At 44.1% G+C, this 14,097-nt stretch overlaps 1 protein-coding gene and 1 long non-coding RNA gene across 18 annotated transcripts in view; both read left to right on the top strand.

The window, feature by feature from the left end:
- The window catches only part of GALNT13 (polypeptide N-acetylgalactosaminyltransferase 13), a 53,930-nt gene that overhangs the window by 20,932 nt on the left and 18,901 nt on the right, over window positions 1–14,097 (top strand). For all 17 annotated transcript variants that reach the window (XM_074547771.1, XM_074547770.1, XM_074547769.1 and 14 more), the window contains exons 7-9: window positions 1,327–1,497; window positions 6,607–6,724; window positions 13,744–13,924. In XM_074547771.1, coding sequence (XP_074403872.1) covers window positions 1,327–1,497; window positions 6,607–6,724; window positions 13,744–13,924 — 470 coding nt within the window. The remainder of the gene's footprint in view (window positions 1–1,326; window positions 1,498–6,606; window positions 6,725–13,743; window positions 13,925–14,097) is intronic.
- On the top strand, window positions 11,112–12,224 carry LOC141730405 (uncharacterized). Its single transcript, XR_012581860.1, has 2 exons — window positions 11,112–11,421; window positions 11,718–12,224. It is a non-coding gene; the product is annotated as an uncharacterized LOC141730405 (long non-coding RNA).

Genomic DNA, 14,097 nt, shown 5'->3' with positions numbered 1-14,097 from the left:
TTTCCATTCATTTCCCTCTTGCCCTTGATTTTCTGCATTATTCTCCTTTTCCTTTTCCCCCTTTCCTCCCTTTCCCCTTCTTCCTTTTTCTTCCTTGTTTTCCCTTTCCCCCCTTTTTTCCCTCCCTCCCCTACCTTTACTCTGTTTTCCCTCTCCTTTCCCCCTTTTCTTTCCCTTTCCCTCTTTTCCCCTCCTATTTTCCCTCTTTCTTTTCCCTCCTTCTTCCTCTTCCTCTTTCCCCCCTCTTTTCCCTTTCTGCCTCAGTTTATTTCCCCCCTTTTTCTTCCCCTTTTTCTTCTTTTCTTCCCCCACCTTTTCCTCCCATTCCTCCCTCTTTCCCACCTTTTTCCTTCTCTTTTTCCCTCCTATTTTCCCTCTTTTCCCCTTCTCCGTCATTTTAGTTCCCCCATTTTCTCTCTCTTTTCCTTCTTTTCTCCCCCTTTTCCCCCATTCCTCCCCCTTTCCCACCTTTTCCCTTCTCTTTTTTTTCCTTCTCTTTTTTTCCCTTCTCTTTTTTTCCCTTCTCTTTTTTTCCCTTCTCTTTTTTTCCTTCTCTTTTTTTCCCTTCTCTTTTTTTCCCTTCTCTTTTTTTCCCTTCTCTTTTTTTCCCTTCTCTTTTTTCCCCTTCTCTTTTTTTTCCCCTTCTCTTTTTTTTCCCCTTCTCTTTTTTTTCCCCTTCTCTTTTTTTTCCCCTTCTCTTTTTTTTCCCCTTCTCTTTTTTTTCCCCCTTCTCTTTTTTTTCCCCCTTCTCTTTTTTTTCCCCCTTCTCTTTTTTTCCCCCTTCTCTTTTTTTCCCCCCTTCTCTTTTTTTTCCCCTTCTTTTTTTCCCCTTCTCTTTTTTCCCCTTCTCCCTCATTTTATTCCCCCTTTTTTCTCCTCCCCCTTTTTGCTCCTCCCCCTTTTTGCTCCTCCCCCCTTTTTGCTCCTCCCCCCTTTTTGCTCCTCCCCCCTTTTTGCTCCTCCCCCCTTTTTGCTCCTCCCCCCTTTTTGCTCCTCCCCCCTTTTTGCCCCTCATTTTATTCCTCCCTTTTTCTCCCCCTTTTTTCTCCTCCCTTTTTCCACTCTTTTTCTTTTCCTCCCATTCCTCCCCCTCTTCCACCTTTTCCTTCTCTTTTTCCTCCTTTCTCCCCCATTTTCCTTCCCTCTTTTCCCCTTCTCCCCCATTTTCCTTCCCTCTTTTCCCCTTCTCCCCCATTTTCCTTCCCTCTTTTTCCCCTTCTCCCCCATTTCATACCCCCTTTTTCTCCCCTCTCTTTCCCCCTTCTCCCCTCCCTCCCTCCCTGCCCCAACACCCCCATAACCCCAAATTCCCATTTTTCCCCCCAGGAAAACCGTGGTGTGTCCCATCATCGACGTGATCAGCGACGACACCTTCGAGTACATGGCGGGCTCGGACATGACCTACGGGGGCTTCAACTGGAAGCTGAATTTCCGCTGGTACCCCGTGCCCCAGAGGGAGATGGAGCGCAGGAAGGGCGACAGGACCCTGCCCGTCAGGTCAGCGCTGCTTTTCTCCCAAAAATTCCCACAGATCCCAAAATTCCACTGCAGGACCACAGGCAGGGAGAGCCCGGCGTGTCCTCGCTGCCCCAAGCTCGGGCCAACCCCATCCCGTCCTCTTCCCAGTGGATTCCAAAGGATTCCAAAGATTTAGGGGGTCCAAAGATGGAGGAATTCCAAGGATTCCTGCCTGTTCAGCTCCCTCTGTTAATTTGCTGCAAACAGATTTTTATTCCCATTTTTTTGGAATTTAAGGCAGGTATTCCAAAGGATTTCTGAGCATTTTGAGCTTTGATTTGCACTTACTCCCATGCCATCCTCTTCCAAAGGTTCAGGAATTCCAAAGATTCCTGCCTGCTCAGCTCCCTCTGTTAATTTGCTGTAAACAGATTTTTATTCCCATTTTTTTTGAATTTATGGCAGATATTCCAATGGATTTTGACCATTATAAAGTTTTGTACCCCAGTGATTTGCACTTAACCCCATCCCATCCTCTTCCCAATGTTCAGGAATTCCAAAGATTTCTGCCTGTTCAGCTCCCTCTGTTAATTTGCTGCAAATGCATTTTATTCCTGTTTTTTGGGATTTAAATGCCCTTTTTTTTTTTTTTTTGGAATTTAGGGCAGATATTCTAAAGGATTTTTGAGCACTTTTGAGCTTTGAACCCCAGTGATTTGCACTTAAATTCCTGGTTTATTGCTTGGAAAATGGGATTGATAACGGAGCACCCTGAGGGAAAAATGATCCGAGAGTGTGTCCTGACCTCTTCCATTTAATTGCTGGAATCACAGAGTGGAACAAAACCTCTTCCAAAATTGCAAATGGAGCTGAAAAGGGAACAAATGGAATAAATTCCTGGCCATGGGATGTTTGCTCAGCTCCAACAGCTGCTGGGGCTTCCTGCAAAATTCCACAAGAGACCAAAAGTGGTTCCTGAGTGGATGGAATGGATTTAAATGTGGGAAAGGGGAAGAATTCCAAGCCTGCAGGTGGAGGAGGGGGCAGCTCAGGGATCAGTCCAGGCCAAGGGAGGGATGGAAGGGCAGGAAAAACCTTCCAAAAGTGCTTTCAAAATTCCCATTTCTGTCCCTGATTGTCCTGGCCAGGCTGGAATATTGGGGAAGGGTGGATTTGGGGTTTATTCCCAGGATTTGGGGTTTATTCCCAGGATTTGGGGTTTGTTCCCAGGAAAAGCCAGCAGGCCCTGCCTGTCAGAGCCAAGGGAATTGTTTTCCTCCTGATCCAAAATCTCCTTTCCAGGCCAGCAGCTCTTGATTAAAGCTCAGGTGTGCATGGAAATTGGGAAAATGAATTATCCTAACGAGCTGCAGGGCCTCGCTGAGCTCCATCCATCCATCCTTATTTCCTTGCCTTGAAATGGAGCTGGGCTCAAAATTAATCCCAGCTCGCACACTGAATTGACTCTTAAAATTGATAAAGCAAAAAAAGAATGGGGTTTGTTGAATTAATTTCTTTTTTCCCATCAGTTTTTGGCTGGAGTTTTGGGGGATTCTCTGGATAAAATGGGAGTTGGGAAGCGAAGGGGGCAGAGGGACAAATGTCACCTGTGCCACAGTTGTCACAAATAGCTGAGGGTGAAGGGTTGGTGCTTTAGGCTGGATTAAGTCCAAAATCTCAGGTTTTAGTCCAGGAATTTCAGTCTTTGGTGTCAGGGCATTTCCAGACTTGGCACAGCCCATTTTTGTGGGTATTTCCATGCTTTTCCCTCAGTTTTCAAAGCTGAAGGCACTCCAGGCTGGAATTAGAAATACTAAAAATATGGATTGTGGTCCAGGAAATGTTTTGTATAAATTAGGGATCAAATCCTAGAAAAAAATGCAAGATCAAAAAATAGAAAAAAAGCCAAGATTAAATATCAGGAATGTGTCAGGACCATGGGATTTCCTGAGCTGGAAGGGAAAGGACCATCAATCCAACCCCTGCAAGACATCCCCAAAATCCTCACCCTGTGCCTGGAAATATTTTCCAAATGCTCCTGGAACTCTGGATATTATAAATACATTACTTATTATCTTGCTATTATATTAATATCTTGATTATGAATAATTAAACCTGGAGTTGATTGCAGTTAATTAAGCCTGCCTGGGTGATGAACAGCAGGGAGTGATGTTGATCCTGGTGGAGCAGATAGACCCACAGAGGGATTTTGTGCTGCTGGGATTGATGTTGATCCTTTATTCCCAATTAGACCCACAGAGGTCTGGTTTAGTGGGATTTTGTGCTGCTGGAATTGATGTTGATCCTGATGCCAACCCTTTATTCCCAATTAGACCCACAGAGGTGTGATTTAGTGGGATTTTGTGCTGCTGGGATTGATGCTGATCCTGGTGCCAACCCTTTATTCCCAATTAGACCCACAGAGGTCTGGTTTAGTGGGATTTTGTGCTGCTGGAGCCCTTCCTAGGACAGGATTCCTTGGGAAAAGCAGGATGAGGTGATGCCACGAGGAGCTCCAGGGCTGGAATCCCTTTGCCATCCCTCTTCCTCTCCCATCATGAAATCCTGGCATGATCTCTGGCCTGGCCGGGGTGCAGCAAACCTGGGATTGCTCCCGTGTTTTCTGTGCAGGAATGGGAATCCTGAGTCAATCACAGCAATTCCCAGGAGCTGTCTGGTGATTCCGCAGGGAAAAGATGCAGAACTGAGGAAAAAATGAATTATTACAGTTTAAAAAACACTTGGAGGCCTTTGATCTTCCCGATGTTTTGGTGGAGGGGATTTTCCAAGGAAAGCTCTGCAGTCTGGTTGTGTCCCATTAAATTCACATCCCAGGGAGCAGCCCTGCCTGCTGCATTCCCTTATCCAGGAGCTGGGCTGGGGATCAGGGCAGGAGTCACTGAATTTTCCAGAGTGAAACTCCCAGGTTTGTCAGGGAGGGACTTGGGAAGTGTTTGGTTTCAGAAAGCAGAGAACGTTTGGGGTCCTTTGGAAGAATCCAGATCTGTGGGTCCAGTTCAGTTTTACCCTTCTGAACTTGCTTAAGGCTCATTCTGGGAAAAAATGGGGAATTTTGTATTGAGCAAAGAGTGTCTGCACCCAGGGAAGAAAGAGGGAGGAATGAGAATGTTGGGATTAGGATGGACCTGAAATCCCATCCCATTTCACCCAGGGACACCTCCCACCATCCCAGGCTGCTCCAGTCCCAATGGGAATCCCAGCCCAGCCAGGAATTCCTTCCCAAAATCCCACCTAAATCTCCACTTTCCTACTGGGAAACCATTCCCTGGCTCCTGTCCCTCCGTCCCTTGTCCCCAGCCCCTCTCAGCTCTCCTGGAGCCCCTTCAGGCCCTGGAATGTGCTGGAAGCTCTCCCTGGATCCTTCCCTTCTCCAGTGAACATTCCCAGCGCTCCCAGCCTGGCTCCAGCCCTGCAGCAGCTCCAGAGCCTCCTCCCAGGGGTCACTGCCCCAAATCCCACAGGTCTGGGGCTGCTGGGACCTGAGCAGAGGGGCTGGGATGGGCTGAGCCCCCAGACCCCTTTGGCTGTGCTGGGACATCTCAGAGGAAAGCTGGGATTTGGGATCTCAGAGCAGAGCTGGGATTTGGGATCTCAGAGGAAAGCTGGGATTTGGGATTGAGGTGTTGGGATCTCAAAGGAAAGCTGGGATTTGGGATTGAGGTGTTGGGATCTCAAAGGAAAGATGGGATTTGGGATTGAGGTGTTGGGATCTCAAAGGAAAGATGGGATTTGGGATTGAGGTGTTGGGATCTCAGAGGAAAGCTGGGATTTGGGATTGAGGTGTTGGGATCTCAGAGGAAAGCTGGGATTTGGGATTGAGGTGTTGGGATCTCAGAGGAAAGCTGGATTTGGGATTGAGGTGTTGGGATCTCAGAGGAAAGCTGGGATTTGGGATTGAGGTGTTGGGATCTCAGAGCAGAGCTGGGATTTGGGATTGAGGTGTTGGGATCTCAGAGAGAGCTGGGATTTGGGATTGAGGTGTTGGGATCTCAGAGAGAGCTGGGATTTGGGATTGAGGTGTTGGGATCTCAGAGCAGAGCTGGATTTGGGATTGAGGTGTTGGGGTCTCAGAGGAAAGCTGGATTTGGGATTGAGGTTTTCCCTCCCAGCAGCTGGGCTGGGCATTCCATGGCATTTCCATTTCCAGGGACATTCAGCCATCCCCTGGGATTGCCTGGCTGTAAGGATTTTTAATCCTTTTAGCTGAGATTTTTCCTGCTCCTTTGATGCATTTTGGGCTCCCTCTGAGGCAAAGCCCAGCCAGGAAACTCCTCCCAAATCCATTCCCGATTGGATTTGAGCTGCTGCTCACTCAGGATACCCAAATCCCACCCAATTTACCCTCACGATTCCCCTGAAATAATCCATGGAAATGGGAGCAACCCCGGAGTGTGGCTGTGGATTCTAGAGAAGAACAGGAAAATCCAATCAGATTTTTTCATTATTTCTCCCTGGCGTGTGGCTGAGCTCAAGGCTTCATGGATTTTGGGGAAAAGCAGGAAAAATCCAATCAAAATTTTCTTTATTGCTCCTTGGAGTGTAGCTGAGCTCAAGGCTCCATGGATTTTGGGGAAGAGCAGGGAAATCCAGTCAAAATTCTCTTTTCATAGCTCCTGTTTGTTTTCCATAGAATTGCTGTGTGGTGAAATGTCCTGTAAATTCCAGTGTCCTTCAAAAGTCTTTTTTTCCCCAATTAACTCCTGCCAAGCATTCCTGATTGGATTTGAGCTGCTGCTCACTCAGGAGGCCCAAATCCCACCCAATTTACCCCCACAATTCTCCTAAAATAATCATGGAAATGGGAGCAACCCCGGAGTGTGGCTGGGCTGAGCTCTGTGGATTTTGGGGAAGAGCAGGGAAATCCAGTTTAAATTGTATTTATTTTTCCTTGGGGTGTGGCTGGGCCTGAGATCCATGGATTTTGGGGAAGAGCAGGGAAAATCCAGTTAAAACTCTCCTTTTCTAGTTGTTTTCAGTAGAATTCCTGTGTAGTGAAATGTGCTGTCAATTCCAGAGCATCCTTTAAAAGGTCTTTTTTCTTTTTTCTTTTCTCTTTCCTTTTTCCCTTTTTTTATTCCTTTTCTTTTGTGTTTTCCTTTGTTTTTTTCCTGTTTGTTTCCCACCCAGGACCCCAACTATGGCTGGTGGCCTGTTTTCTATTGACAGGAGCTACTTTGAAGAGATAGGAACTTACGATGCAGGAATGGATATCTGGGGTGGCGAGAATCTTGAAATGTCCTTTAGGGTAATTCCTCTTTTCCTTCCTTTTCTTTTCCCCCCACTCCCAAAAAATTATCCCCCCATTTGTGCTGTCATTCCTTCAGGGAGCTCCTGCTTCAGCTGGCCTGCAAGTCATGATTTGTCATTGTTTAATAAATAATTAAAAGATGGAATTTTTGAAATTTGGGGGAACCTCGTTGGGGTGTTTTGGGATTTTTTTGCTGCGTGGAATATTTTAGTATTGAGAGTTTTATCCCTCCAAAATTCCATATATTTTAGTCTTTCCTTCATGGAAGAAACGAGGTGCCCAGTGGAAACTTGATATGAATTTATGTTAAAAAATTTTAGGGAAAAAAATTAAGTTTTTAGGGAACAGATTTTTCCAGGGAGCACCAGCTGGGAATTTGAAAGCTTTCCCAGGCCATTCCTCTGAACTTTCATTGTTCCCTTTGCAGGAAAATCAAAGGGTTCAGTTCCCCTCCTGAGCCTGGATGCTTCCAATGAGGAGATTCCCACATTTTTGGCTGCTTTAAATCCTAAAATTCCTCCTAGGATGTTCCAAGGAACAGGAATTCTTTTCCTTGGTTTTCCATGTTCTGCAGGAGATCCCTGGAGTGCCAGGCACTGTTAAACCATTCCAAATGTGCCTTTCCACCCTAAACCAGTGAATTAATGGGGTCAGGGGTAGGAAATAAATTGGAATACTGCCGTGGGAAATTCAGGAAATCACCTGGTGCTGTTTATTGGGATTAATTAGAGCCTCTGGAAGGAAAGCCAACTGAAAATCCGGGAATATTGTGTGAGACTTTATCAGGGACATCAGATCCCAGCTGAGGGAACAAATCCATGGGAGATGGAGGGCCAGGAGAGCTGAAGGATCAGGGAGGTTCCTCCAGCTCCAGAGCTGCCTTTTTCCCGTGGGATTTGGGAATTTCTCTTGTCAGGAAAACTCTGGGAGCAATTCCTGCTGTGGGATGGGAGTGAGGCACAGGAGTGTTCCTGCTCTTACCCCCAGGATTTTATCCCAAAGGCTGGGAGGAGATCTGGGACTGGTTCAGAATAATAAAAATCAATCCCAAAAATTGAAATCCCAAAAAATAAACCCTCCCTCCCCAATATTCTGTGAATTCCTGAATCCTCATAAATGTTATCCAGTGCCTTTGCTTTCCCTGGATCGCGTCTGTCTCATCTGCATCCAGCTCCAACATTATCCCAAAGAATCATTAAAAGGATTTCCAGCTTTTTTGCTCTCAGGGGCATTTCCAGGAGGAGCATCCATGGGCTATAATTTGATTATTTTGGGAAAATCCAGGTTTTTTTCTTTTAGCTGCTTCTTGTTGGTGATGGGTCTTTAATGACTCCTTTTAGGGATGTCTTTTAATTAGAGAAAAATAATGACAATTCCTGGCAGGAATCTCTTACAGCTCCAGGGGTTTGCTTTAGTCAAGGAAAACCTGATTTATTACTAAATTTTACTTTTATTTATGGAAGTACTGAAATGTTTAGTTTCCTGTTAAATTCTCCAAGTGGTTTTATCCTGCTTGGAGAATGCCCTGAAAACTTGAAGCTCTGAAAGGATTTCCTACAGGAATTAAAGATGATCTGTCCATCAGAAAAAAACAATTCCTATGAGATTATTCCTTAGGATTCCTTAGGTTGGGAAAGGGAATGTGAGCTCTGGGTGGGGTAGGATGGGGTTTATTTGGGATTTCTGGCACTGCTGGAAGTGCAGGGAAAAGGGGATTTCTCTGGATTTTCCTGCTGGAGCAGCCTGGGACAGTGGGAGTGTCCCTGGGTGGGTGGGATAAATGGGATTTAATGCCCTTCCAACTCAAACTATTCCAGAATTCCTGACTCCCTGGGATCACCACAGCAAGGGATGAATGCATCCCGTGTGCTGTGAGGGGAGCAGATCCCTGAAACCCCACAATTCTTAGGCAGGATGGGAACTTTTGGGGAGCAGTCACATTCCCAGGGAATGTCCCAAGAAGGTGGCTTTGTTGGGATTTCAAAAATATTGAAAAAATATTGAAAAAATATTCCTTTTCCTGAGAAGAGGGTGCAGGTTCCCCCACATCCCATCCCAGCTGGCACAGGGAGCAGATTGCTCCAGGAGAGCCAAAAATGGGCTGGAAAAGTGAGATTTAATTTAAAAGTGGCGCTGTGGGAGGAATTCCCTGCCAGCTGGAATGGGAAAGCTGCAGGGGAATGCTGGGATTTGGGATGGAGGGTTCCTCAGATTGGGTGTCCAGTTATTCCCAGATTGCTCCAGGAGCACAGCCATGCTGAATATTTGGGATTTACTCCCAAATATTATATTTGTGTATATATATTTGTGTGTATTTGGGCTTATTCCCAGATTTCTCTGGGAACACATCCTTGGTGTATATTTGGGATTTATTCCACACTCACAGGTTGGATGGGAATGCATCCTGGAGTTTATTGGGGGTTATTCCATGGATTTTTTTAGGGTTATTCCATGGTATTATTTGGGATTATTCCATGAGAGCATCCCTGGAGTTTATTTGGAGTTATTTGATGGAATTATTTGAGGTTATTCTGTGCTCCCAGGTTGCTCCATGAGCACATGCTAGGTGAATATTTGGGATTTATTCCATGGAGTTATTTGGGGTTATTCCATGGAGTTATTTGGGATTATTCCATGGGGTTATTTGGGGTTATTCCATGGGGTTATTTGGGGTTATTCCATGGAATTATTTGGGGTTATTCCATGCTCCCAGGTTGCTCCATGAGCACATGCAAGGTGAATATTTGGGTTTTATTCTCTGGGGTACATTTGGGGTTATTCCCTGGGATTATTTGGGGTTATTCCCTGGGATTATTTGGGGTTATTCCATGGAGTTACTTGGGGTTATTCCATGGAGTTATTTGGGGTTATTCCATGCTCCCGTGTTGCTCCATGAGGATATGCAAGGTGAATATTTGGGATTTATTCCTTGGGGTATATTTGGGGGTATTCCATGAAATTTTTTGGGATTATTCCATGAGCACATCCCTGGAGTTTATTTGGGGTTAATCTATGAAGTTATTTGGGGTTATTCCGTGGAATTATTTGGGGTTGTTCCATGACCACATACCTGGAGTTTATTTGGGGTTATTCCATGCTCCCATGTTGCTCCATGAGGACATGCAAGGTGAATATTTGGGATTTATTCCATGGAGTTATTTGGGATTATTCCATGGGGTTATTTGGGATTATTCCATGGGGTTATTTGGGATTATTCCATGGAATTATTTGGGGTTATTCCATGCTCCCATGTTGCTCCATGAGGACATGCAAGGTGAATATTTGGGATTTATTCCATGGAGTTATTTGGGATTATTCCATGGGGTTATTTGGGATTATTCCATGGGGTTATTTGGGATTATTCCATGGAATTATTTGGGGTTATTCCATGCTCCCATGTTGCTCCATGAGGACATGCAAGGTGAATATTTGGGATTTATTCCTTGGGGTATATTTGGGGGTATTCCATGAAATTTTTTTGGATTATTCCATGAGCACATCCCTGGAGTTTATTTGGGGTTAATCTATGAAGTTATTTGGGGTTATTCCGTGGAATTATTTGGGGTTGTTCCATGACCACATACCTGGAGTTTATTTGGGGTTATTCCATGCTCCCAGGTTGCTCCATGAGCACATGCTAGGTGAATATTTGGGATTTATTCCATGGAGTTATTTGGGGTTATTCCATGGAGTTATTTGGGATTATTCCATGGGGTTATTTGGGGTTATTCCATGGGGTTATTTGGGGTTATTCCATGGAATTATTTGGGGTTATTCCATGCTCCCAGGTTGCTCCATGAGCACATGCAAGGTGAATATTTGGGTTTTATTCTCTGGGGTACATTTGGGGTTATTCCCTGGGATTATTTGGGGTTATTCCCTGGGATTATTTGGGGTTATTCCATGGAGTTACTTGGGGTTATTCCATGGAGTTATTTGGGGTTATTCCATGCTCCCGTGTTGCTCCATGAGGATATGCAAGGTGAATATTTGGGATTTATTCCTTGGGGTATATTTGGGGGTATTCCATGAAATTTTTTGGGATTATTCCATGAGCACATCCCTGGAGTTTATTTGGGGTTAATCTATGAAGTTATTTGGGGTTATTCCGTGGAATTATTTGGGGTTGTTCCATGACCACATACCTGGAGTTTATTTGGGGTTATTCCATGCTCCCATGTTGCTCCATGAGGACATGCAAGGTGAATATTTGGGATTTATTCCATGGAGTTATTTGGGATTATTCCATGGGGTTATTTGGGATTATTCCATGGGGTTATTTGGGATTATTCCATGGAATTATTTGGGGTTATTCCATGCTCCCATGTTGCTCCATGAGGACATGCAAGGTGAATATTTGGGATTTATTCCATGGAGTTATTTGGGATTATTCCATGGGGTTATTTGGGATTATTCCATGGGGTTATTTGGGATTATTCCATGGAATTATTTGGGGTTATTCCATGCTCCCATGTTGCTCCATGAGGACATGCAAGGTGAATATTTGGGATTTATTCCTTGGGGTATATTTGGGGGTATTCCATGAAATTTTTTTGGATTATTCCATGAGCACATCCCTGGAGTTTATTTGGGGGTTATTCCTTGGAGTTATTTGGGGCTATTCCGTGGAATTATTTGGGGTTGTTCCATGACCACATACCTGGAGTTTATTTGGGGTTATTCCATGCTCCCAGGTTGCTCCATGAGGACATGCAAGGTGAATATTTGGGATTTATTCCCTGGGATATATTTGGGGTTATTCCATGGAGTTATTTGGGATTATTCCATGGAGTTATTTGGGGTTATTCCATGGAATTATTTGGGGTTATTCCATACTCCCATGTTGCTCCATGAGGACATGCAAGGTGAATATTTGGGATTTATTCCCTGGTGTATATTTGGGGTTATTCCATGGAGTTATTTGGGGTTGTTCCATGGAGTTATTTGGGGTTATTCCATGGAGTTATTTGGGGTTGTTCCATGCTCCCAGGTTGCTCCCTAGGCACATCCCAGGTGTGTATTTGGGATTTTTCCATGTTCCCTCTGGAGTTCCTTGGCACCCCTGATCCCAAAGTTCCCCTGAGCAGATAGCACAGGGATGTTTCACTGCTGATCCCACAGATCCCACCCCTCCTCATTCCAGTGGAATTCTGGAAATGGAGGGAGCCCTAATTAGCTAAATCTGCCTTGGTTGCCATGGGAACTCAGGTCTGTGGCAAGGAGCTTTAATTCCAAGATTGCACCAGAGCTCCTGTTCAAAACTCCCCAAAAACTCAGAGATTTAGCACCAGGAGGAGCCTGGAAGTAAAAGAATTGCAATAAAATAATTGAAGTGAAAAGTTGAAATAATTAAAATATTTGAAATAAGTAATGGAAATTTTAAAATGGAAAGAAATATTTGAAATAAGTAATGGAAATTTTAAAATGGAAAGAAATATTTGAAATAAGTAATGGAAATTTTAAAATGGAAAGAAATATTTGAAATGAGTAATGGAAATTTTGAAATGGAAAGAAATATTTGAAATGAGTAATGGAAATTTTAAAATGGAAAGAAATATTTGAAAGGAGTAATGGAAATTTTGAAATGGAAAGAAATATTTGAAAGGAGTAATGGAAATTTTGAAATGGAAAGAAATAGTTGAAAGAAGTAATGGAAATTTTGAAATGGAAAGAAATATTTGAAAGGAGTAATGGAAATTTTGAAATGGAAAGAAATATTTGAAAGATGTAATGGAAATTTTGAAATGGAAAGAAATATTTGAAAGATGTAATGGAAATTTTAAAATGGAAAGAAATATTTGAAATGAGTAATGGAAATTTTGAAATGGAAAGAAATATTTGAAAGGAGTAATGGAAATTTTGAAATGGAAAGAAATATTTGAAAGATGTAATGGAAATTTTGAAATGGAAAGAAATATTTGAAAGAAGTAATGGAAATTTTGAAATGGAAAGAAATATTTGAAAGAAGTAATGGAAATTTTGAAATGGAAAGAAATATTTGAAAGAAGTAATGGAAATTTTGAAATGGAAAGAAATATTTGAAAGAAGTAATGGAAATTTTGAAATGGAAAGAAATATTTGAAATTAAAAATTGGAAAAAAACCAGAATTAAAATAATTGAAATAGATCATTGAAACAATTAAGATGGAGGACAAGAAAAAGAAGGAGGACAGGACACGCCCAGATTCCTCCATCTTGCCTCTTGAACCCCCATTCTAAAAACCCCAAAATTCTACTTTTTTCACCCTGTGAAAAATTCACTGTCATTCTACTCAAACTCTTGTGGCTTGTAACTCCTCACACAAAGTTGGGAATTATTTCCATGGGTTAAAATCAAAGCCACAGGTGTTTGTGACTCCGTGCCCAGGTCTCTGAGCTGCTGGAACCCCCATTCTAAACACCCCAAAATTCTACTTTTTCACCCTGTGACAAATTCACTGTCATTCTACTCAAACCCTTGTGGCTGGTAACTCCTCACACAAAGTTGGTAATGGGTTAAAAGTTGTTTCCATGGGTTAAAATCCAAGGCACAGGTGTCTGTGACTCCGTGCAAGGTCTCTGAGCTGCTGGAACCCCCATTCTAAATCCCCAAAATTCTACTTTTTCACCCAGTGACAAATTCACTATCACTCTACTCAAACCCTTGTGGCTTATAACTCCTCACACAAAGTTGGTAATGGGTTAAAAGTTGTTTCCATGGGTTAAAATCCAAGGCACAGGTATCTGTGACTCCTTGCCAAGGTCTGTGAGCTGCTGGAATCCCCATTCTAAATCCCCAAAATTCTACTTTTTTCACCCTGTGACAAATTCACTATCACTCTACTCAAACTCTTGTGGCTGGTAGCTCCTCACACAAAGTTGGTGATGTTTCCATGGGCTAAAATCAAGGCACAGGTGTCTGTGACTCCATGCCCAGGTCTGTGGGCCCCTGCCAGGCCTGGAGCCCTCCAGGGCAGCCAGAGGGATGTCCTGGGTCCCAGCCGGTGTCCTGCAGGTTGGCCCCGTTGCCGTTGCAGATCTGGCAGTGTGGGGGCTCCCTGGAGATCGTCACCTGCTCCCACGTGGGACACGTGTTCCGCAAGGCCACCCCCTACACCTTCCCGGGGGGCACCGGCCACGTCATCAACAAGAACAACCGCAGGCTGGCCGAGGTGTGGATGGACGAGTTCAAGGATTTCTTCTACATCATCTCCCCAGGTACGCCTGGGTTTGGGGTGTTCTGAAAAAGGGAGATGGGAATGGGAGGTGTCCTGGAGTTGTTTGGGTTGGAAAAGTTCTCTGAGGTCTTTGAGTCCAACAGCAGCACTGCCCCATGTCCCCAGTGCCACATCCACAGGGCTGTGAAATCCCTGCAGGGATGAGGGCTCCAC

This window comes from Zonotrichia albicollis, chromosome 10 (assembly GCF_047830755.1).
Source record: "Zonotrichia albicollis isolate bZonAlb1 chromosome 10, bZonAlb1.hap1, whole genome shotgun sequence".
NCBI lineage: Eukaryota > Metazoa > Chordata > Aves > Passeriformes > Passerellidae > Zonotrichia > Zonotrichia albicollis.
The sequence above is the reverse complement of the archived record's forward strand: the minus strand, read 5'-3'. Positions and strand labels throughout refer to the sequence as shown.